The following is a 24816-nucleotide window of genomic DNA, read 5'->3' as shown; positions in this document are numbered from 1 at the left end:
CCTTTTCAAGATCCTAAAACAAATTGGAAGCAATACTTTCAAGTTGGATTTCGCAACATATATGAGCATATATTCAACAACAAAAACTCGAAGTTGTTTGAGCCATCGATGCTTCATAAGGAAGAAGACTAAATGCCAGCATTTTCGACTATTGAAGTCTTGGTACTAGATCCTCAACAAGACTTCATTGAAATGCAAAGATAAGTCAAAACTTAAATTAGAAGCAACCAAAGGAGAATTAATGGAATTCCTAAATTAGGAAAAGTTCTAATCAAGCCCAAATGCTACCCACTAAAGGAAGTGATGCGGAAATACCCTCATCTTCAAAACTAAGAATTTTTTTGGGACCAAAAATCTTCTCATTGGGAGGTCAAATCGATAAATCGATTGAAATGGGATCATAAAAAATCGGCATTGCTTATTAGTAGTAGTGAAAAAATGGCTTAGTATGACCAAGGATACTTGATGAAAATAATGGTTGTGTTACAAGGCAACTAGGTGAGTCACACATATAATTTGGGTGGAGAAATGATCCAAGCTAGTCGATGAAAGTCTAATTATGCACCTTCAGATGATCTCACAATGGAATGCAATAGTGTCACACGTGATGCAAGAGCAAGATAGCGAACATTGCATGTTTGGAAAAATTCTTTTTGCTCTCATAAATGTCGCTTCCAAATCTTATCCCTGTGGAGCAAGTTATGTTGGTATGCATTGCAAACTTTATTGGCCCCTTTCCAAATACTAGCTCCACAATTTGGTAGCTTTCCATCTAGGCATTGGGCGTTGCTTCAAATTCTCCATTTGCATTTCACATGGTGGGACTTGATAAGCAAGTGAACTTCATCCAAAGATTCTATCTCAGGTTCATTTTATTCCATCCAACCAACTACATCCTATACAATGATGTGATGCTTCAACATACATGTGGGAGATAGAGTTGACAAAAAGGACCTCCTCTAAGTCCCTTTTTCAGTGAGGTGGATGATGTGGAATCCAACATAGAGGTGTCACGTTAGCATGTCAACACAACATTAGCACCACGTCAATGCCACATCTATGCTACCATAACATGCATATTGACACTATATCAAAAAGAAAATGTCAACCCCAAATGAGTGTTGCAAAATAATTAGATTGGAAACTAAGTGACAGTGAATTAACTTGTTAATGGGCCACTATGCAATCTTAAAAGGAGAATAACTAAAAAAAGAAAGGGTTTTGCTAGATTTTGGTTTGATTAGAAGATGGCCAAAGATCCAATGAACTAGTAGAGTGAATAAAAAATGTGCAAGGTTGACAATGAAATGTTATGAATCCTTGAGCTAAGTCAAAGTGGTATTTGGAGTAAAAATCAATGAGAAAGTAGCCATTGTTGTATGCAATCACTTGTATTTTAGAGCCTTTTCATCTCAAGAGAGTTTTCTCGAGCTTAAGAAAGAGGTGCAGTTTCATGTTGAATGTCTTTGTATGTTGAGGTATTATGAGTTAATTAGCATTCCATCTAGGCAATGAACATTGCATCAAACACTTCATTTGCATGTCGCATAGTGGGACTTGATAAGCACGCCAACTTCATCTAAAGATTCCATCTCAAGTTCATTCTCTTCCATCCAACCAACTACATCATAAACAATGATGTGATGCTTTAACATATATGTGGAAGATAGAGTTGACAACAATGACCTTGGCTAAGTCCCTTTTTAGTGAGGTTGATAATATGGAATCCAACATAGAAGTGCCACATTAGCATGTTGATGTTACATTAGCATCATGTCAATGCTAGATCAATATTACCACAACATGAACATTGACATTATATCAAAAAGCAATTGTCAACACCAAACAAGAGTGTTGCAAGAAAATTTAGCATGACAATCAAACAACTTGATAACAAATCATTATGCTACCTTAAAAGGAGCAAAATTAAACAAAGAAAGGGTTTGGTTTTGGCATTTTGGTTTGATCAGAGGATGGGCAAGATTTACTAAGCTCATAGAGTGAAATGAAAATGTGAAGAATTGATAGTGAAATGTTTCAAATCCCTGAGTGAAGTCAAAGTAGCATTTGGAGTAAAAATCAACGAGAGAAGTTATTGTTGTAAACAATTACTAGCATTCTTGAGCTTTTTCATCTCATAAGAGTTTTCCTGATTCTAGAAAAGAGGAGTGATTTCATGTTGAATGTCTTTATATGTTGAGCTATTATGACTTCATTAACTTTCCATCTAGGCAATGGCCATTGCATCAAACTCTTCATTTGCATGTCACATAGTGGGACTCAATAAGTGGGTGAACTTCATACAAAGATTCTATCTCAAGTTCATCCTATTCCATCCAATCAACTACATCCTAGATAGAGATGCCATGCTTCTACATACATGTGGAAGATTGAGTTGAAAACAAGGAACTCGTCCATGCACTTTTTTTTATCGAGGTTGATGATGTGGAATCCAACACATAACTGACACATTAACATGTCAACACTACATTAGCACCACATTAGTGGCACATCAATCCCACCACAACATGCACATGCACATTATATCAAAAAGAAAATGCCGACCATAAATTAGAGCATTGCAAGGAAAATCAATTTGGTAACCAAAGGATGGTTAAACAACTTGTTAACAGATTAATATGCAACCTTAAAATGAATAGAACTAAACCAAGAAAGAGTTTGGTTCTAGCTGTTTGATATAATCCAAAGGTGGCTAAGATCTAGTAAGCTCACATGGTAAAGGTTGACAAAGAAATGTTACAAAACCTTGAGCTAAGTCAAAGTAGCATCCAACGTAAAAATCAATGAGCAAGTAGCTAATGTTGTATGCAATCATTAGTATCTTTGAGCTTTCCAAGAAAGAGTTTGGTTCTAGCTGTTTGATATAATCCAAAGGTGGCTAAGATCTAGTGAGCTCACATGTTAAAGGTTGACAATGAAATGTTACAAAACCTTGAGCTAAGTCAAAGTAGCATCCAACGTAAAAATCAATGAGCAAGTAGCTAATGTTCTATGCAATCACTAGTATATTTGAGCTTTTTCATCCTAGAAGAGTTTTCTCAAGTTTAGAGCAATATAATTTCATGTTGAATGTCTTTGTATATTAAGCTTATTATGAGTTAACTATCTATGATTGATTTAGAAAAATAAAAAAACAACTATATTCTAATAAAAATCTTGCTGAATTGTTGGCACTAATTTGTTCCGTCCACAACCTTAGACATCACTTTTCTTCTTGTTTGTATAAATTCAAGTTGACTAGTATTTAGGTTAAGGGGTTAATTAACTTCTTTTATATTAATTAGCATAGATCCATCTTAACTCCAAATTTATTGAGCATGGAAAGGATTTAAAAAATTACTACAAACCTCTCATTGCTTAAACAATCTAGGTTAAGTCTATGCTATTTTATTTATTTATTCCATCTCAGTGCATATTTCCTTTTCACGTTAATTTATTCCATCTCAGTGCATATTTCCTTTTCACGTTAAACTCATACATCATTTTTTTGCAATTTAATTTCTTAGTCATACACACTAAATTACATTGTATTAAGTGGGACATCTCTTTCCTAGATTTTAGAGTGCACCTTAATTCTCTGGTGCACCTAGATAACTACTATATTGCATAATACACCTTCCTATAATGTAATGATTTCAAAAGGGACATAACATATTTCTCCAAGTAATTATTGAACAATTACACGTTTAGAGACAATTTTATTTTAGAGATTGTGCACTAGTATATGGGATTTCATGTATTGCATATTTTAAAATAGGTTGTAAAATCATGGAATGACACTTTAGCACCACTCATCTTTTCACCTTTCATCTGTAAGATTGTGTTAAAAGACCCTATTATAATGCATTTCTACACATGTTTTATGTAATTTTGAATTGTTAAATGACATCTCTATAATCCATTTCGTCCCAAAAAAGACAACAAAATGTTTTCCAAATTCCATTTCTAGCTGGTTTTGGGGACATTCCTTTAGAAAAGTTTTAATATTTTTTAAAATATCTAATAATTACACACTAGGTTTTATCATTCACCATTTTAATTTATTCTATTTATATTTCATGCACCACCACATGTCCCACAAAAAGGGGGAACCCAGACAAGTCTGCATATGTATCCCACAACCAATACTATTATTTTAATAACGCCATTATATACTAGTTGGGTCACAACATTTGTGCACACCATCATTGTATAAGGATCATTTGACCAAAAAAATGCAACAAGATTGAAAGCTATCAACCAAATAGATTATGCAATAAAAGGAAAACAAGAGAATGCTTTAAATGTAAAACCCCTTGTTAATTTGCACAATTACAATTAATTGAAAGTGAACTAAAGATATTTTCTGCATTTGCACAAATTCGCAAGGATTCCTTCAATCTTGGGAATATTACAAGCTGTACTTACCAACACCGATTCTAATCAATCAATCGATTTCCAGATTGAATATTATTTAAATTCAATATTAAAGTAACCTTGACCAAACTTATAATTACTGAATGATTGGGACGCTAATGCTATGTGAGATTCTTGGGGCAATTTCTCTATACTTAACCAGACTGTATATTGTCTAATTCGGTGAATTACTCATTGAAGGAGCCACATTTAAATAAAAATTAAACAATCCTCTAGTTCAAATTTCATATAACAAATAACAAATAATGTCCCACCTACTTTGAGCTCTCGAGTTCAAACCAAATAATACAAGTTATAACTCTATATCTTGTGATAGGTTTAGTTCATTGACTAACGACTCAGTTTAAAACATTATTAGTTCATTGACAAACGAACAAGTTTAAAACATTGTTTACAAAGAAAAGATGCGATAAAACCATCCTCGACTACAATGCAAATAGGGCATTAGTGTAGGACTACAATGATTACCAATAAGCAATTCCTCTCCTAAGATGAAGCCATATGAGTGAACCTCCAAGTGACCACATTTTCAAGCATTGCAATTATCTATATTTCTAATTACTAACAACTATCTTATGAACTTGGTAGGGTACACGAACCATCATAGAACCAAATCAAGAATGATCTGTGCCTTTCTGTCCAATACTTTACTTCTCCCTCAATTATAGATCTTTCATGGAGGGGAGTAACTTCAAAAAGTTGTTGCCTATCCATCCACCTCAACGCTACTGCATAACTTATTGATCTTTCATTCAAGAAAGGGGTTTCTCCAAAAGGTTGTTAAGTAGCTCTACTTCAATGAATTAACTCGTATTATCATGTCTTTAGCACGTAGAAATATCATTAATGTTTCTGGGCTTCATTGCATTATTTTCCTTTGGGTTTATTTCCAACCAACCAAGTGTGGTCCATCTTCATGACCTGAGATTATCCATGATTTATGAGACAAGACTCATTAATCATTTTTCACTTACTCAAGCTGGACCAGATCTAATTGGTCCAAAATGTCGAATCAAGTAAAAAACAACACATTAAATTCCCAAAACAACGAATAACAACTGATCTATCATTTCGGGACAAACAGGGTATTACAATCCATCTAGTACCTCATTCTACTTCTCCAGATCCTGCATTCATTAAAGCTGGTCTTTGACCCTTGGAGCATCTCCTTTTTCATGAAAATGGCTTATGTGATTTTAAATATGGGAATTATCTTCACTCTTACAAGTTATTGCCTTCTGATGTATTGGTATCCAAGCTAGATCCCATTCTTACAGAATACCTGATAATAAGTTCTCAATTTCAGAAAATTATTATGCAGCCAAATTTAATATTCAATGGCATAAAATAATAGGGGATTATGTGATTTTTTGAAGATAAAGGGTAGACAAAAGGGGAGTGGAAGTGTAAGTAGTAGCTGCAACCGAAAAGCAATAAAAAAGGCATGTGTTTCAGGTCATCTAGAACAATAAAGTTTATAGAATGCCCTACATTTTGTAAGACAATATTGAAAAAAGTACATCACAAATCAAATACATAGTACTTATCACAAAAGATGTTAATGGAAGGCAACTAAAATGCCTAAAACTAGTTCTAATAAAAAAAAAGGATTATTTTAGAACATGTATAAGAAGCATACAAGATAGGAACTTTCGTAATATCATTTTTGATGGGTTGGGAATAGCAAGACATATTCATGATCTGCATCTCATAATTGTCATCCAACAGAATGCTGGAATGAGAAACATTCCCAGAATTGAAGCATATTCTCACACAAAAGATTACTCACTCCCGGAAATCATAAGAAACATCACTACAACCTTAAAATGGACACAATATAATAATGGACCTTCGGCCAACAATACAGCGACTTGAGTGCCATGAGAAATTCTGGTTACAATATGCATAACTTAGGGGTATCACCTTCACATTTATGAACACTCTCTTAAAAGAAGCACCAAACTCCCTGCCAGAAGTGGTTGTAGTTCTATCATAATAATCCTCTTCTTGTATATCCCGAAAGAATAATAAATATTGTGCATTACTAAGATAGATATGCTACTATAAAGTTATGGAACTATACCTGTTCCATAACGTGGCAAATGTGATTGCCAACAAAATGACACAAGAAGATTGCATCGTTCACTCGAGTGTCAGGTACAACTAAAAACAGTTCATCAGATTTGTGTATGTCAAAATTGATGCTTTTCTAGGAACCTCTTGCTGCTTGTCGCTTTTCCTCCAGTGCGGCCCCTTCTTTTAACATGTCAGCCGCATCCTTGAGCATGTTGAGTTTAGTAAGTGCAGCTGCTTGCATGTAAAATGCAGTTGGCCAGTCAGGGTATACACATTGTGCTTGCATTGCATCACGAAGAGCAGCATCTGGTTGATCGCAAAGAAGATATGCTAGACTCCTCCTTGCATAAACAGTAGGGGATACCATGGTCCCAACCTCTATAAACTGCAGATATGAAAAACAGAAGCAGAAGCATGCACACATTATCTTCCAAGTAACGTAAAATCAAAAAGATGTTTTCTCTTTAGTCTATGAATTGAAACCAACACTGATGAACTGAATAAAAAACATATCAAGAAATCAATATCAAAATAGTGTCTTAAGGGAGTCCCTGATCACTAGTAAGGATAACCCTCTACAGATACTGAGTTCTATCACACAAGCACACACAATGCTTGTCCATGATTTTTCAGCTTCTGACTAGGCATGGTGTGATTAATAAATATAGTATAACTAACATGAGAACATAACTTTGAAAATGCTCTCACAATCTTGTCATGTTTGATTGCCAAGCAAGTATGTCCAACTTGTTGACCAGGCAAGTTAATTAGTGTGTCTCATCTACCATGGAATGTAGAGATTGTGGGTCACTCTAGCTATCCTTGTTACCTGCATCAATTTATCCCTTACAATGGATGTCATTTGCAAGCTTTAGACTGGTGTTTTCCTTCAAGGTAGTACGATAATTAATCAAATAAGCAAAGCAATTAAAATGTCTCACATATAGTGCTGATCTATAAACAAATAAATTTTTATCATTTCCATTCATTTCAAGGTTGAAATGATGAGTTTTCTTCTCTGACAGGTGAAGTGTTTCTTAAATGAACTGAATGCTTCATATTTGATCCCTAATCATGGACATTTCATTTGAGTCATCGAATAAACCGGTTATCTGTTTTACAAACAAGGAGTCAGCCAGTTACCGTTTACAACAAATTTGGCCAGTTGCCCTTTTACAACACATTTGACGGAATGGTTGAGTGGCATTATTTGATATTTTCATAGGCCACTGTGATAAATTATCTTTCGAAATACACATGCAACTGTTGAAGTATTAACGCCCCAGTAATATGTCGGGGTAATAAATTTTGTATAACGGTCACTTTGTATTAGTCATATGAATATATGTAACATTTAAATGTTGACGATAGGGGTTAAATGCTGAGGTTAGGGGTTGGGTGGTTAAACAACCATAACCACATTGAGGTTGTATAAATATCTAATGTGAGATATAATACATGGTGAGAGAGATGTCTGCACCGCAACATCAAGAGATCATAATGACTAGATATCAAAAGCATCCTTACCAACCACAAGACTATGTGACCTCCAAATGCAAGCATGATGATTTACTTGTGTATTCAAGCACAAATTGGAAGAGGTAGTCCTCCACTATGAATAACCATGACAGCATCGAGTAGTAATTATGATGCTCTGATTTTGCAATCTCACCCAATAGTAGCATTGGGTTTGTACTTCCTTCACACAAATAAAGTTCCAACATAACATCATTGAGCTGCATTAATTAATTTAGACTGTACATAAAATTTTTCACAATTACATTCTATCTAATATCAATATCTCAACAATCTCAAATTCACTTAATATTATACACACAAGTCACATAATAAAGCAAGATTAATAAAGGAAAGGAACATGGAAGACTTGCAGACCACCTATAAAAGTTTGTTGAATGTAGAACATCTGCATGCAGTTCTCTTTTCCTCAGCAAATTGATTTCTTAGATGGTACCAACCTCACAACCTCAGTTTTTTTTTTCAAAAGAATAATTGATCTTCAACAGATCCAAAGAACACTAACATAAATTCTGTCCATTATTTGGCTATTTTTTAGCATTTAGCTATCTTTAGTGCTCGTGTAAAAGTATTCTAGTCTTAAAGTAAGTTAAACAGATCTGACAAGCACAAGCACTAGCACTAACAAATTTTTTTGTCCATTTGTGTCCTTTTTTAGCATTTAGCCATCTTTAGTGCTCACGCAAGTGTATTCTAGGCAGAAAATCATAAACACTGGAGACTACATTTGATCTTCACAACCATATGTTAGAACAAATTTGTATTATAAATATGCAACTACTGAGTAATCTCCTCTCTTTCATTCTTCCACAGTGCACTCATATCAACTGGTAGCAAAGTCTTGATTTGGTTCTCATCTCAGTCTTCTTTGGAGTCTGGCAGAAAATCATAAACACTGGAGACTACATTTGATCTTCAGAACCATATGTTAGAACAAATTTGGATTATAAATATGTAACTACTGAGTAATCTCCTCTCTTTCATTCTTCCATAATGCACTCATATCAACTGGTAGCAAAGTCTTGATTTGTTTCTCATCTCAGTCTTCTTTGGAGTCTGTCTGTGCACGCAAAGCTACATTGAGGTCAATCTCCAATGACATAGGTTATAATTAGCTATTTTCTCCAATGCCAATTTTAGGAAAGAAATTTGTTTTGAGGTAATCTGCCGCTATCTCCTTTTCTACTGTACATCCTGCATTTTTGCTTTTCATCCTGCACTTCCACTGAACAGCCTATGAAATCTAGGCAAAATTTATACATGACATCATATTGATGTTCTGGTAAATAATAGGAAACCAAGTGCAGTTACAGCAATGTCAAATCCCAGTGGCAGTCCCCTACTAATCAGCCTACTTTCAAGCTGGCTACAAGGACCGGTATTCCTCAACTTTGAAAGCACTATAAACCTATGTTCAACCAAGTTTCTGGGATGGGGGAGAACGGGAGCAGGGAGACGCACAAGGGGGATGTGTGGAAGCACCCCCAAATTTTAGGAAAATTCAGGGGGGGCAGGGGACATTGGGGAACCTAGAATAGCGGTCCACATCTTTAAAATTATAAGATATAAAAATAAAAATAATAAAATCCCAACAATAACAATTCATCCCATGCAAATTCATCATTGTGCAATCCAGTGGAAATGCTATAATCCTGCCAATCCTGAAATCCTGAAAACTGTTAAGTCTGCTGAATTCTGAATGGGATATGAAATTCTACTTTCTCCATATGAAGTCTGATGAGGTTGGAACCATTCTCAAACATCCTAAAACAATTAATGGTAATGTTAAAAATCTAAGTAAAAGGATACCTTTTCTATCCCCTAAGAAATAAGTTAACAGGATTCGGATACGGATCTGGATCTGCATTCGCTAGATTTTTGAAAATCCAAGATCCGGATATGGCAAAGATACATCAAGTACACAAAAATATAATAATTTTTAAATTTAAAAAAAATTCAATAATTTTTTAAATTAAAAAAATTTAATATACAAATTTAATATTTTAATGTTAATAAATTTAATTTATAATTTTAAAATTTAATTATTATGAAATTTTAATGTAACATGTAGAAAATGTAATATAATAATATTTAATAGAAACATCAATCCAAGCTAGTCTCTAAGTAACATTATAATTTAATTACAATACTCCGGAGTCTCATTCTAAGTTAGAAATATTTACACATTATGTTATATTTCTATAATTACACATTATAACATTATAATTTAATTACAATACTCGAGTTACTTAGAAATATAACATGATATTCTCAAGTCTTATTCTGAACACCATTCTATAATATGCTTTGTAATTACAATACTCTCAAGCATTGAATATAATATCGCCCGATTTTCTTTCCTATCAACGACGATGAGGAAGAAGTTGACATTTTGTCCATGAACATTTGCAGCCAAGTTACAAAGCTCACCTGCTCTCAAAGCTCTACAAACTTGTGCCTTCACTGTTGCGGCCAAGTTACAAAGCGATGCTGCCTCTTCACTGCTGCTTCCTCCTCCGCTACTGCTTCATTGCTTCATTGTTGTGGCCGACCAAGACAAAGCATAAAGACAAGACACAAATCAAGACAAGACAAAACCTAAATTGTAAAAACCGGTTTTTAATTTTTGGAATCCATCAATTTTTGTGAAGGATCCGGCTCTGTCATCGGGATCCGTTTCTGGGCATCGGGATAGGTTCCTAAATTCCATGGATCCTCCACTAAGGTGGTTTTTTTTTTTTTCCAGTTCTGGCCGGATCTAGATCCGATTCATGGATCCGTGGATCCTGGACCCTCGACCAGCGGATCCAGTAACTTGGCTTAAGAATATATTACCATTCATTACTGAGGTCCTAGACTCCTCAAAACTCTATCCTGGACAAAAGTTTGCTGGGGTGCACTCCTCAAAACTCTATCCCTTTCTCTTGTTGGATAGCACCTAGGTGCCCCCCTTCTAGGGAGGGGGTCATGCTCAAATGTCCCACTTTTGGGGAAACACATCCCCCACATTGGGGAAACATTTCCCTGAGTCCCCCCCCCAAAGTAGGGATGTGGGGCCCAGAGTGTGGGAAATGTAGGGGGTTTTCCCCCACCCTACTAGAAAATGTAAATAGGTCTAGTCTTCATTATTTCTATTGCACTTATATTATTGTATATTTCATGTAAACATCAAAAGAAGAAAAATAAATATTATTTTTATAAGCATGGGTTTATGCTCAAATTATTTGGTCATCTAGGTCAAGCATATTCGTCATGCTTCTAGGGTTTATTGAGTCAAAAGAATAATTTTCATGAGTCAAAATAATGTCTTAGAGTCAAGTCCCATTTGGAATTTGAAAAGAAAGAGGAAAAATAATTGATTTGAGTCAAAAATGTCATTTTTGTACCAACAAGACCAAGTTAGCCCTAGAAGGGGTAATTCGACCTCTTGGATGTGTATAAATAGAGACAAATTCGACCTCATTTGAAGCACCACTCAAGCAAGTTCAATCTCCAAGAAAAGAAGTGAGAAATTCAAGAAGAAAGAGAAAGAAATCAAGAAAGAGAAAGTGAAGTCTAAGGAGGAAGGACAATTGAAGTATCTGCCCTAGATCTCCCCCACGTGTGGAATTCTGAAGTTGCTACAGGGCCACAGTTACAAATTCACTGCAGGTCTGAAATTCTAAAGATGGGGGCCAAAATTCTGAAGCTGGAAGTTGTTTTGAATGTTTTGACTTGAGTTGATTTTGACTTGCTGGAAGAGGTTGGGAAGTGGGTTGTCTTAGGTCTTATTGGAGGTCTTGGTCTTGTTGTTTAGGTCTTGGATTCCTCATTTGATCTGATTCTATAAGAAGAGAAGAATTTTCTAGGTTTTCCCCTTGGAGGGGTTTTGCCCTGGCTTGGAGCCTACATCTTGTGTCCATTTTCTATTTGTGATCTTCATTGTTTATGGTTTTGGTAATTGTTTGATGTACATAACATAATAAAGTAATAAGAAGATTACATAACTTCACAAGCAATTATCAAGTAAAGAGAAATCACCCTAATTGTTGTCCCTCTCGATTTCTCAACACACCCTAGAGAAGACATCCCCATGGAACATTGCTATAAACAAAGAGAAACTTGATGCTTGGTCCTATTTTTCAACTGTAACAAAATTTGACAAATTAACAAAAGATAATAGTTGTAGTGAGTCACATGGGCACTCAACCACATTGGCACCTTTATAGGCCTTGTGCATGCTTGAAGAGGTGAATATTGATCCAGATGAATGTTGTATGCCATGAAATGAAGGCTAAACTACTTTATATAAGGAGCACCCTCCTTATGAAAGACAAATGTGGACCCAAATGACCTTCACCCACCTCAAAAACAATGCTTTAATGAGAGCGTTAACATGGACCAGGTTAATAGTTGACCTAACCCCCTGTTAATACCTCAAAACAAGGCAAAGGAACCATCTTATGAGTGCATCACATATGGGGAAAGGTGATCCTAATGCACCAATTTCAAGAAGAAAAGACATTGTTGAAGGCTCCAAGGAGTCCCCTTGTCCACATCACATGGCAAATCAACATTTTTCAACATATTTGGATGCATGTCTCACCCATTTATAGGGGCCCTAACCCATCTACAAATTTGAGGAAATTCTACATATTTGGAGGCATATTTCACCTTTGAGGTGGTCTTTTGGAGATAAGGGAAAGAAATCATTTTTTACATTTTTGGAGAGCTCTTGGCATGAGGATATGCCACGTGGCATTATTGACATAGTCAAGCCTCTAAATGAAGATAAAAACCAAATGCGGAGCACCCAAGATGAGATTGTGACATACGTCCTTGGGGGCATTTTCATACCCTAAAAATAAGTCAAATTCCTCTTTAAAAGAGCAATGTTCCATCCATGGAAGAATCTCGATGCCTCTTAATAGCATTTTATTGGAAGAAGGTTAAAAAGAAATCTCATTTAATTTGCAAAGGATGGATTCATGAGGTGTTGATTTTTCTAGTACAATAGATGTAAGTACTTATTTCTGAAACTTGATAATTACTTCCAATCGTATAGATGATTATTTAGCTCTTTCAATTTAGCATTAGGTAATTACACATTTTTTTTTTTTCCATAGATACAATAGAGCAATAGAGATCACAATGCACAAAGAGACAAGAAGATTTACCATGGAAAAACCCATAATGGGGAAAAACCCAACCAACCTTTTCGTTAAAGAATCAATGCAACAAGAGATACATCAAATTCAAACTAACTGGCAAGGTCATCCACCAAGTGTCCAAGTTAGCCCTCCTTAATCTGACTGCAACCATAAGAGTACAAAGAATTTGAACTCCCTCTACTACTAAGAAGTATCACAAGAGATGTGGCTCTAATGCATAGGGATAAGCCTCAGAAGTTTGGCCCTTTTCCACAGAGATAATTCGCAGAGACTCAACCTCTTTCCACAGAGATGATCCACATAGTCTCGGCCTCTTTCCACAGAGATGACCCACACAGCCTCGGCCTCTTTCACAGAGATGATCCACACAGTCTCGGCCTCTTTCCACAAAGATGATCCACACAGCCTCGACCTTTCTCCACAGAGATGATCCACAAAGGCTCGACCTCTTTTCACATAAATATTTCACAGAGTCCCAACCTCTTTCCACAAAAAAATTCACAGAGTCTTGGCCTCTTTCCACAAAGATGATATCATCCTTCGCTGACCTCAAATGCACTTCATATGCTTCTAAAAGACTTATTGTTGGCCTTAGATATACTTCGCATGCCTCATAACATTTCTCTTGCCTCAAACTTCGTTTTGTCCTCAAGTTAGTCTCTTCTACCTCAGATATGTGCAAGCTATCTTCATGCCATGAGGGAGTTCAAGTTGACTTTTCTTTATAGTTCTTTCTTGGGCCGAATGGGTGCATTTTCACTTGGAGCCAACTTGAATTCTTGATGAGGCCAACTTGAAGAGTAGAGGGCCGACTTAGACAACTTGTGGCGCCAAAACCAAAATTCAAAAATCTTTTGAATATAAAATAAATAGTTCTCTTTTCTTGCAAGCATGAAGAACACGCTTCAAATAATTTTTCTTTCGCAAATATAATTTACATTTTATCTTTGCAAGTACAATTGAACATTATGAAGACCAACCATAGCTACAAAATTCAACACTCCCTCTTAGCTAGGGAGATATTCATAATGACTATTAGCTATGGAGGTATTCATAATGACTATCAAGATGTTCTCTGTATACATGATCTCTCTAGGAAAGGTATAACTCATCAATAACATCAACATTTAACCTACATCAACATCAACATCAATATGTAGCACAACCCAGGTTAGCTCTCCTAACCAATGGTACTCACTCAACTAGTCATTATGATCCTGTGGGCGCCTCATCTCATGGTACTTCGACTAGTTCAAGGTTGCCATCACTCATGGTCAAACCCTAGGGATATCCATGTCCCAACTCCAAGGGCCTCACTCTAGGCCATGATGATGAAAAGGGCACCCACTCCATTGAGTGTCTGGCCTCAGGGACCATTCTTTCTAGAATGTTCTTCCCTCATGCTATCTCACCAAGGCACCCACTCCATGAGAGTTCAGGCTTGAAGGACCATTCTCTCTAAAATGTCCATCCCTTGGGCTATCTCACCAATAGTTAGGGGCATGCTCTTGTTATCACTAATAGTCCGAGCCATGCCCCTATTGTCACCAACAGTCCGGGTCATGCTCCTGTTGTCACCAACAGTTCGAGCCATGCCCCTGTTAATGTCACATCAATGCTCCCTCTCACTCATAGAGGGGTTCTCCACAAGACCAAGCTTGTCCTTGAAGTATTCAAACTTCGCCCAGGACAGAGGCTTTATAAGAATATCAACTGTCTGCTCATTAGAGGGAATATATTGGAGCTTCACTGCTCCCTTTTGTGCCATATCATGAATGTAGTGGTACTTGATCTCAACATGCTTTGTCTTATCATGAAATGCTAGATTGTTTGTTAACTTCACAAAACTTTGATTGTTACAAAACAAAATAGTCAGTTCCAACCTCTGATTGAACAATCCAGAGAGTAGTAGCTTATGAAGCCATACTCCATCACAACACGCCAAACAAACTGCAATATACTCTACTTCTGCAGTACTACGTGTGATCGATGTCTGCATCCTACTCGTCTAGGATATCATAGCAGAACCCAAATTGAAACATACACCAGATGTACTCTTCTTGTCATCCACACTCCCTGGACAATAAAAAACCATATATCTCGACAACTATATCTCACCACTCGAAGCATATCTCAAATAGTAGTCAACGATACCACACAACTATCTGAATATATGCTTTGTTGTAATCTAATGCTCATGTCTCGGTTCCATCTAGAATTGACTCAAGGTGTTGATTGCAAAGCAAATGTTTGGTCTAGTATTTACCAGATACATCAACGATCCAATCAACTTTCGGTACATAGATGGATCTCTACCAAATCAGATTCAGAATCTCTCAGCTTTCTCAGATTCGTCACCATAGGACTTGCAATAGACTTGCATTCCATCATGCCAAACTTGTGAAGGATCTTGATGACATATTTTCCTTGCCCAAGAAGAACTTCATTGGGTTTCCTCTAGACTTCCAGTCCCAAATAGTACTAAGTAAAGCATCAAGTCACAAAGGCCAACTCTCTCTTACATTGAATAATAAGATGCTCTAGACTTGTTAGGAACAAATTATCAACATATAGTAGCATCATCACCAACTCACCCTTCACAACCTTGATATAAAGGTTTGGATCAACAACACTCTTAGAGAAATCAAGTCTCGTTAGATATCCATCAATTCTAGAAAACCAGACTCTTGGAGCTTGCCTGAGACCATACAAGGCCTTCTTTAATTTGCATATGTGAGATTCTCTATCATGAACCTCAAAACCTTGAGGTTGCTCTAGGTACACCTCTTCCTCAATCACACCATTGAGGAATGTGGTCTTTACATCCATCTGATGTAACTTCCATCCCATAAATGAAGCAAGAGAAATAAGAGATATAATCATGGTGTACTTGGCCACCGATGCAAAGACCTCGTCATAGTCTTCTCCCTCTTTCCGCGAGAACCTTCTAGCCATGAATCTTGCCTTGTATTTGTCAATGTTGCTCCTGACACATGAGCTCTTTTTCTTTCATCAAATCGTATGAGATCAATCTTGATCCAATTCAATAAGAGTCTATACAAAGCCTCTTCTGCTTACAAGTATGTGCCTCACAAACTTGAGATAGTACTTATGTACACTTCTCCTTTCTTCTAATGTAAATTTTCAATAGAAATCATTTTTTTTTGACAAGATGTCCCTTCATAGTCTTCTAAGTTTTTACCTCTTATTGAGGTAGTCCTTTGCTTTGTACTTCTAGCCATCTAACTTTGTCTTGGAAGTTACAACTGACTTCTTTCCAACATTCTTCAATCTTGCTGATCTGTCTGCTCCCTCTGAGTCCACATCTTATTCAGTACAATATTTCTCATCACAAATCCCTTCTCTTGGGAGAGTCTTCTTGTCACAACTTTGCTTTGTTCTTCCACCTACTACCAAGGTCTAGGAAACCTTTAATATGAACCTACAATCCTCATTAGGAGACCAAGGAAGAACAATCACAGTCAAGCAAAGAGTTCAAGGACAAGAGACTAACTATTGGTGAAATCAACCACAATAGTAATAATCAAATGGGAGAGATATATAGTACTTATCTTTTGAGAAGAATGTTAGCTCCCTCTTGATCTTTAGTCTTCCCACAATCAATTGCAAATTTGTCAGCTTCATTCACATTATCATCCTAGTGCCATTCCTTCCTTACAAGGACTACAGTTTCTATTTTCAACGAATAAGTCTAGTCAATCCTAGGATTCTATCCATAAACCTTAGAGCTTCCAAGCCATTGTTGCGTGCTAAGGTTTACAAACACTAGATTTTCAAAACCCTACACTCAATTTACATATGTGATGAGATTCATTAAAAAATCATCCTTGGTTTCACTAAACCACGTAGTTCAACTTCTTCAAAAGATTTCTTTAAGATAGATTTCAGTACTCAAGTATTTACAACAGCAGTAAGGATTTTGTAGATGTTGATATTGTACTTGTGTTTATTTTTAGTATTTACATGGTAAATAACTTGTTAAGTAATTAAACAAGTAGGAAGAAATAAACCAGATAGTACAGGAAGAATTTCTAACAGGTTAAACTTAGAAATTCCAACATGGTAGCGGAGCATGGTAGCAGATCACAGGATAACTGAAGGCATCAACTAGCAAAGCAGTAGCAGTAGATTCAATTGTCCCGAGTGACAGAGCTGATCCGTACAGAAGGTGACACAGGAAGGAGAGACGCAGAGAGATTGCGTCATCATTCTGGGCTAGAGAAAGGCAGCGCAGAGGCTAAGGGAGGCAAAATTAGGCTCACGCAAAGCCACACAAAGGTTAGGAGGGTTGATGCAGTTGGCTAAGGGAGTTGATTTTCCGGGATTGCGTAGAGCCAAGTGGCTCAATCCTCCAGTTGTTGGGGTATAGGAGGCTACAGGTAATTTGCGGAGCGAAGCTGGTGGAGTATTGTGGTCAGAACAGTACCTAACAAGGCAAGACCAAGGAGGAGGGATTTCTAGAAGGGAAATCGAGACTTAGAGGATTCGAACTGAGAACTTCCAGACGGAAAGTTGAGACACTAAGAGATCAAGATAGGTTGGACGAAGCATCTAACATCGTGGTCTGGAAGGCCAGGGTCTTGTCCATTCTAGACAGATATCACATCAAGGACTTCACCTTGACAACAATAGCGATCCCAGTTGACCTAGCTGAAAATAAGAAGTACGAGGAGGCAATGGCCAGGGTGAAGTGCATAATCCTTGATGAGGTCAAGGATCATGTGGTGCCACATATTGCTGAGAAGGGCACGACAAATGAGATGTGGGATGCCTTGAAGAAATTGAACCAGCATACTTCCGTGCAGAGGAAGATGTTACTTGAAAATCCGCTGCGGTCATACCAGACGCAGAAGGGAGAGAAGATAGATGTCTTCCTCGGTCGATTGAAGGAGATCCATGACCAGCTAACTTCCATAGGGGCCATGTCAAATCAAGAATTGACGGTGAGGATCGCATTGAATGCAGTTTCAGAGGACTAGGAGGTATTTGTCCAGAGCATAATGGGCAGGTCGAGCCTTCCAGATTGGGAGTAACTGTGGGCGGGTCTTCGTCAAGAAGAGATCAGATGGGTGACGAAGGCGGGGAGTAGCGGAAAAGGGATCAGAATCAAGGAGGAGGCAGAAGAGCATACGGCTCTAGCATCTGCAAGAGAGCAGGAGAAGAGAAAGAAGGACCTCTCCAAGGTCAAATGCTTCCATTGTGGGGAACTAGATCATTTTACGAACCTCCTAGGAAGAAGAGTAAGGGAGAGGCTTTTGAGACTAAGGCAGCGCCAGTGAGGGCGTAGAAAGTTGGCGAGGAGGATGACAATTGTGCCATGAGTGCTCATGTGCCACTTCAGACGAAGTGGGGAGATATCGAGTTGTAGTCAGACAAACTATACACAATAAGGGGCAGGATCCTTGAGGTACCCAACCTCTTGGATTATACCTTGATACGGGAGCCCCGAAGAGGAGTAGCAACACTGGCGGGTGTCGGTAGAGACGGATGCAGATGGAGCGACAGAGAGTGCTACAGTGTAGAAGCCCTGGGACAACGCGAGGCTAGCAGGTTGCAACAGTGCGAGAGGCACGAGAGTGTTGCACCAGTGCAGGATTGCACAGAGAGGTGTGCAATGGTGCGAGATGCAGGGAGTTGTTGCAGCAACACAAAGGTCAGTAGAGGGAGCACTTGTTAGCGACAGAGGGAGCTTCAGCATCAGGAGTGTTTCTAGCCAAACAGGGATGTCAGAGTCAGGTGGATCAGTTACTTCCTTCTCGGTAACTGAGTTGTAGTGCAGCAGTTAGTAGTGGTAGTGCTATGGGCAGCATGATGTGAGGGGATGCAGTGCTGGGAGGATGGACCAGCAGCAACATGGATGTAAAGGGAGCTGTTGTACATATGTAGCAGTGGCAATGGCAGGGCCATGGGCAGCAATACAGGATGCAATAGTGCAGAGAATGTTGGGTGGGGAGGCCTAGCATTAGCACAGGGACCGATGTTGGATAACCAGGGTGATGCTCAGTGTGAAGTATTACTAGAGCATAGTCCTCGCTAAGAGGGAGTGTTGATTTGGGGTAGCATCGGATGTGCTCAAGCCATGAAAATTGGTGGAGAGGCTAAAGTACATGAGATCTCCAAGACCCGAAAATGGTTTGGATAAATTCTAACCGGTTTGGGAGATATTAAAATAATTAATATTTTTAATGGAGTTCCTAAGTCTAAACTTAGGAAAAATAAAATATTAATGGGTATTATTATAAAACTGGGTTTGAAGGTTCCAAAAGTCATGGATCAAACCAAATCTAATCTTAGCCGTTGATTAAAGATTTAATCTCGGCTGTTGATGGACCAACAAGAAAAGTATAAGAAGAGGCTTGAGGGTCAGTTGGAGAACACGCCAGAGTGATCAGTCATTCTATTCTCTAGAGTGGGGTTTGCTAAGAGAGATAGAATCAGTGATCAGCAGCGAGGGGCAGTGAATACTTAATACCAGAGAGAGGTTGATGTAGAGGCAGCTGGGTGCTACGCAGAGGCAACCAGGAGCTGCGCAGAGTCAGGAGAGGCCAACGTGTGAGACACAGAGGGTCTAGGGTCTGACGCAGAAGCTCCAGAAGCTGACACAGAGGCTAGCAGAGTTGACGTAGGGCCAAGAGGCAGCGCTTGAAGGATTTTGTGGGACAGACTGGGTGCTGGTGAGCCGAGTAGGGTGACACAGTCCCTATTAGAGTGACACAGAGCAGTGGGAGTTGCAATTGTTGTTGTGGGATTGTTCATCCGGTGATTAATTAGCTAGAATATCTGTGTCCGCAGAGGGGTACTATTGTTGAGGGAATTCTTTGTTGGGTGAGCCATTTATGGCACCCTAGTTGTATTCTGAAAACTGCATAATAATAAAACTCTCTGAATAGCTGCACCGGTTTTCTCGCATTGGGTTTTTCCGGGGACATTGGTCCAAAAATAATGGTGTCACTTGTGTGCTTGTTTTCCTTCAGTTAATGATATGTAGATGTTGATACTGTACTTGTATTTATTTTCAATATTTACATGGTAAATAACTTGTTAAGTAATTAAACAAGTAGGAAGAAATTAACCAGACAGTACAGGAAAAATTTCTAATGGGTTAAACTTAGAAATTCCAACAGAGAAGAGAGATGACATCACAGATAAGGATATTGGTAGAGGTGTTGCTTTACTTATCTAGGTGTGCCCTCAAGGAGGGTCTCTTATTCAATTGGAATGATTCAGAGTAACATGTCCTCCACCTATGAATCTTTTGATACTACTTCCCAAATCATGTCTTTTGACACTGACTCATTTTTTATGTGATTGTATGCTGTACATTGTGGTATGAGGTGTTGTTTTGTCTCTATTACTGCAAAACCTAGTAGCCTAGTGCAATGCCTCACTAGGCAACAAGCCAAATGGTTCTATAAAAATCTTGCAGATAAAATTACCTAGAAAGGTCTTCAATTAAGGAAGGCTCAAGGATGATAGGAGTTTAACAGTTATGGAAGAAAGTACTTGCAAAGCCTTGGAAGCCAAAATAGGATTTTTGATGATATGCAGATTTACAACATGCAATAGCATATAACCTAAAACAATAGCCTATAAAGGATGAAATCAACAAAGGCCTTAGGCTATCCAAGAAGGTAAGCAAGGGATAGATGAACAAGTAATTTTTAATGGCTGAAAATGCACAAAACAACAACAAATACCGGAACGTAAGCCCTATTTTTAGTGGTAAAATATGCAATAAATGATAGATTTTGTGCTTTAAACATTAATGAATGCAATCGCTAGCTAAATAACAACAATATACAAGTGCAACTGCGCTATTGAGTGCAATTTTTACCAAACCCTAACCTTAGCTACCATAAAATAAAGAAAGGAGAAAAAGTTAAGTTGATAAACAAACCAAGAGTAGTGCCTTTAGTCAACTGGGAAAGAAAGTCAATTAGGGTGAGGTTAACATTGAAGGATCTTATTTTTTTGATCAAGTGAGATTGGGATTTTCATTAATCTAAACAAAATACATATAGTACATCTCTTTCACAAAGCTGAGCATGGCAGCATCAGCTCTGTAAAGCTTCAACAGACAACAGGGATATCAGAATCCCAAATCTAATACTAACAAGACTACAAAAGAGCAATGACATGACAATCTGCCCAACAAAGATTGCAAAGAATACAAAAAGACAACCAACAACTGTCCGCCCTCAGGGCGTCGCTTTGAAAAAGTAGCGAACTAAACCTGCATCGCTGAACAAAAGGAGAGTTTAAGAGATTCAACTCTCAAGCCACAAAAGGAACCAGAAGCCCACAAATGCGAAGACCCTAGCACCGTTTTCCTCCTTTGATTATCTTTCAAACCTGATGACCGTTTGATTCCGCCCATGACGATCCAACGACCATGAAGTGATTTCGGGGCGAAACCTTGTCCATAATTTAATCCAACATCCGGACCCGAAAAATCCTAAGCCACTGCACTAAACTATTTCGGGTCCGAAAGGAGAATTAACCTTCGTTCAAATTCTCCGCCCGAAATTAATAGGATGGAGGAGTTCTAATGTGATGCCTCCAACTTGCCCACGGTTTAGCCTGACTAATGGACCCGAAGAGTTAAAAGCCACCTCACAATAAAATTTCGGGTCTGATTAGATAATTATCCATCGAGCTATTTTTCCGCCCGAAATCCATGGGATGGAAGAATAACTAATCGATCTCGTCAACATGCCCACTCTTTACAGCTTAATATGGACCCGAAGAGTAAATAGGCCCCACTCTATAAACTTTCGGGTCCGCTTAAAAAAGTGTTCTACATGCATAATTCCCCCCCGAAATGCATAATTCTGCCACCTGCCAAACTGCCCGCCTTCTATCACTTGCTCCTTCCCTGTGCTTGGTCCATTTCTTGTTGATTCCATTGGTCTACTTCCTGCTTATTTCTCATACCTTGAAAGTGTTCCCTGTCTTTGATAGCCTGTTTGTGACAGTCCTCCCGCAATTTTTCTGATGGCATCATCATCCAGTCATATCTTCGATTATCGCTTGAACAGAGTACTCCTTCGTTCACCAGACGATCCGCTAATCTGTTAGCGGTTCTGCACACACGAACGAAATTGAGGATTCTCAAGTGGGATTGTATGCGTTGATAGACCTGCAATAACCTCCAGTGTGTCAACACTCTTTCTGGTGTTGTACCATTGCAGATCTTCTTGACCGAATTGATTATCAATTCAGAGTCAGCTTCAATGATGGCATTATGTACTTTGTTTCCATCAAGATTTCTAGGCATTGCTTTAAGGCCATGAGTTCCACCATATTATTAGTAGCTTTGCCCAAATGACTATGAAAGATGATTTTTATGTTACCCTGCTCATCTCTTACAACTTCGCCATAACCAGCTGCCCCAGGGTTTCCTTTAGAGGCACCACGTATATTAAATTTCAAAAACCCATGAGGAGGAGGTTGCTAAAAGTCCTCCTCCATAATAGTGTGCCTTACAATCTTGCTTATTCCCTGGGGGAAAGGCAACTAGAGACCCAAATGCAATAGTATTTGTGCATCCTGGTCTTGAGGTGGGTTCTCGGGGGGTTTTTTTATAAGTGTTCCCACAGTCTCTTTGAGCTGTCTAATGATCTGAGCTATGATGCTCTGGGATGAGCCTATTCTGTTCTTGAAGATCCTATTGTTGCGCTCTTTCCAGACATCTCGGATTAAAAAGCCTGGAACCAGAGTCCAAGCTTTGTTGATTATTTCATTATCTGAGAAGTTTTTCCTCCAATTCTTCAAAGTATCAGTGATACTGAAGTTGTCCCTATCCATTTGTTTGAAGATAGAAGCCACCCAATTCCACAAGGAAGAGGTGAATGGGCAGAGGCTGAGTAGGTGTTCCATAGTTTCTTCTTGTGACTCACAAATGGCATCTGGATGGACCAGCTACACCTCTTTTCCAAAGGTTTTCCCAAGTCAGGATTTTTTTATGTTGCACCAACCACATGAACAGTTTGATTTTCATCCAGTGCGGGTTCTGCCATAGTTCCTTCCATACCTTATCAGGGTTTGGAAAGTCAAACCCTAGGGCCACTCTCTTAGCTTCTTTGAGGTTGAAGTTGCCTTCGTTGTTTCTTCCCCATCTTAGTTGGTCAGACGATGTTGATATCAAAATCTCTCTATGTTTCAGTCTCCTCACTGTATATTAGATCCTTCCATATTCTCCATTTGCCCTTATTCTTGGCCTAATCCCAGAAATCACTTACCTTGAGTAGACCTTTACTATCAGTGTCATTCCTGAGATTGGCTAGTTCTTCTCTTAACAGGTTAGGTTCTTGCTGCCAGTTGTCCTCCCAAAACCAAGCTAGGTTACCATCTTGCCAGACATGGGAACCCTTGATGAGCCCAGACATTCGAATGTGATCTTTTTCTTGCCAATTATTTGCATACTTCTGTTTCCAGATCTTGGCCCATGAGGTTGCCGTTTCCTTTAGCCATCTCCACCATAGTTTTGCCCCTAAAACTTTGCTTAGGGTTTCAGAGTCATGGAGTCCCAAACCACCATGAGTCTTAGGTTTACAGAGCTTGTCCCATGCGACAAAAGCCCATTTCTTTTTCTCTTCCCCTTTGCCGCAGAGAAAGTCCCTTTGGATATTTCGGATAAGATGAATAACTCCTTTAGGAGCAGGAAGAGCTGATAACATGAAGATGGGAATAGTTTGTAGGACAACTTTTGTTAGCACTAACCTTCTTGCTAAATTCAAAGCCCTGCTTGTCCATTTTCTGACTTTGTCCTGTAGTTTATTGATTACTGGTTCCCAAACTTCCTTGCTTAGAGGTTTGTCCATTATAGGTATCCCCAGATATTTGGAGGGTAGTTGTTCTCTTTGGAAGCCAAGAATTCTGGTGAGGTTTCTCTAAATAGCAATGTCAGTATTAAAAAAGAAAATCTTTGATTTGGTAAGGGTTACCTCTATACCAGCAGCCATGGCAAAGTCATTCAGGATTTGCTTGAAAGCTTTAGCTTCCTTGACCGTAGGTGTACGTTGCAACATAGTGTCATCCACAAATTGTTGATGAGTTAAGGCATCTCCATTCAAGGGAGTTTGAGACCCTGGATTTTGCCTTCCACCTTGGCTGATTTGATCGCATTGCCTAAACTTTCCATCATGAGAATAAAGAGGAAGGGGGAGAGAGGATCTCCTTGTCTAAGGCCTCTTGAAGGCCTAAAGGTTCTGGATGGTGAGCCATTAAGCAGGATTGAAAAACTTGTTGTGGAGACAAGGGCCATTACCCATCTTATCCAGTTGTGCTCAAAGCCATACGCTTTCAGTACTTCCCTGATATAAGCCCAGCTTAGCTTATCATAGGCTTTCGCTAGGTCAAGTTGTATAATCATACTTGCTTGTTTCTTACTCTTGAGAGAATGTACCACCTCGTATGCTTGAATGATGTTATTTAGAATTTGCCTTCCTACCACATATCCAATTTGCTCCTCAGACACCAGAGTTGGAAGAAGTGGCTTGAGCCTGTTTGCAATTACTTTGGATATGATTTTGTACACCACATTGCATAAAGCTATGGATCTGAATTTGTCTGGTGTCATAGCTTTTTCCTGCTT

The 24816-nt window shown here is 38.3% G+C and overlaps 1 protein-coding gene across 4 annotated transcripts in view; it reads right to left on the bottom strand.

The window, feature by feature from the left end:
- Positions 1-6231: 6231 nt before the first annotated feature.
- Positions 6232-24816, bottom strand: part of BSK1 (BR-signaling kinase 1) — a 202526-nt gene continuing 183941 nt past the window's right edge. For all 4 annotated transcript variants that reach the window (XM_089458521.1, XM_089458522.1, XM_089458524.1 and 1 more), the window contains exon 11: positions 6232-6898. In XM_089458521.1, coding sequence (XP_089314647.1) covers positions 6647-6898 — 252 coding nt within the window. In that variant the 3' untranslated portion in view covers positions 6232-6646. The remainder of the gene's footprint in view (positions 6899-24816) is intronic.

Source organism: Pinus tabuliformis, chromosome 7 (genome assembly GCF_031772625.1).
Source record: "Pinus tabuliformis cultivar Carrire ecotype Pingquan chromosome 7, CPIR1, whole genome shotgun sequence".
Lineage (NCBI taxonomy): Eukaryota > Viridiplantae > Streptophyta > Pinopsida > Pinales > Pinaceae > Pinus > Pinus tabuliformis.
The sequence above is the reverse complement of the archived record's forward strand: the minus strand, read 5'-3'. Positions and strand labels throughout refer to the sequence as shown.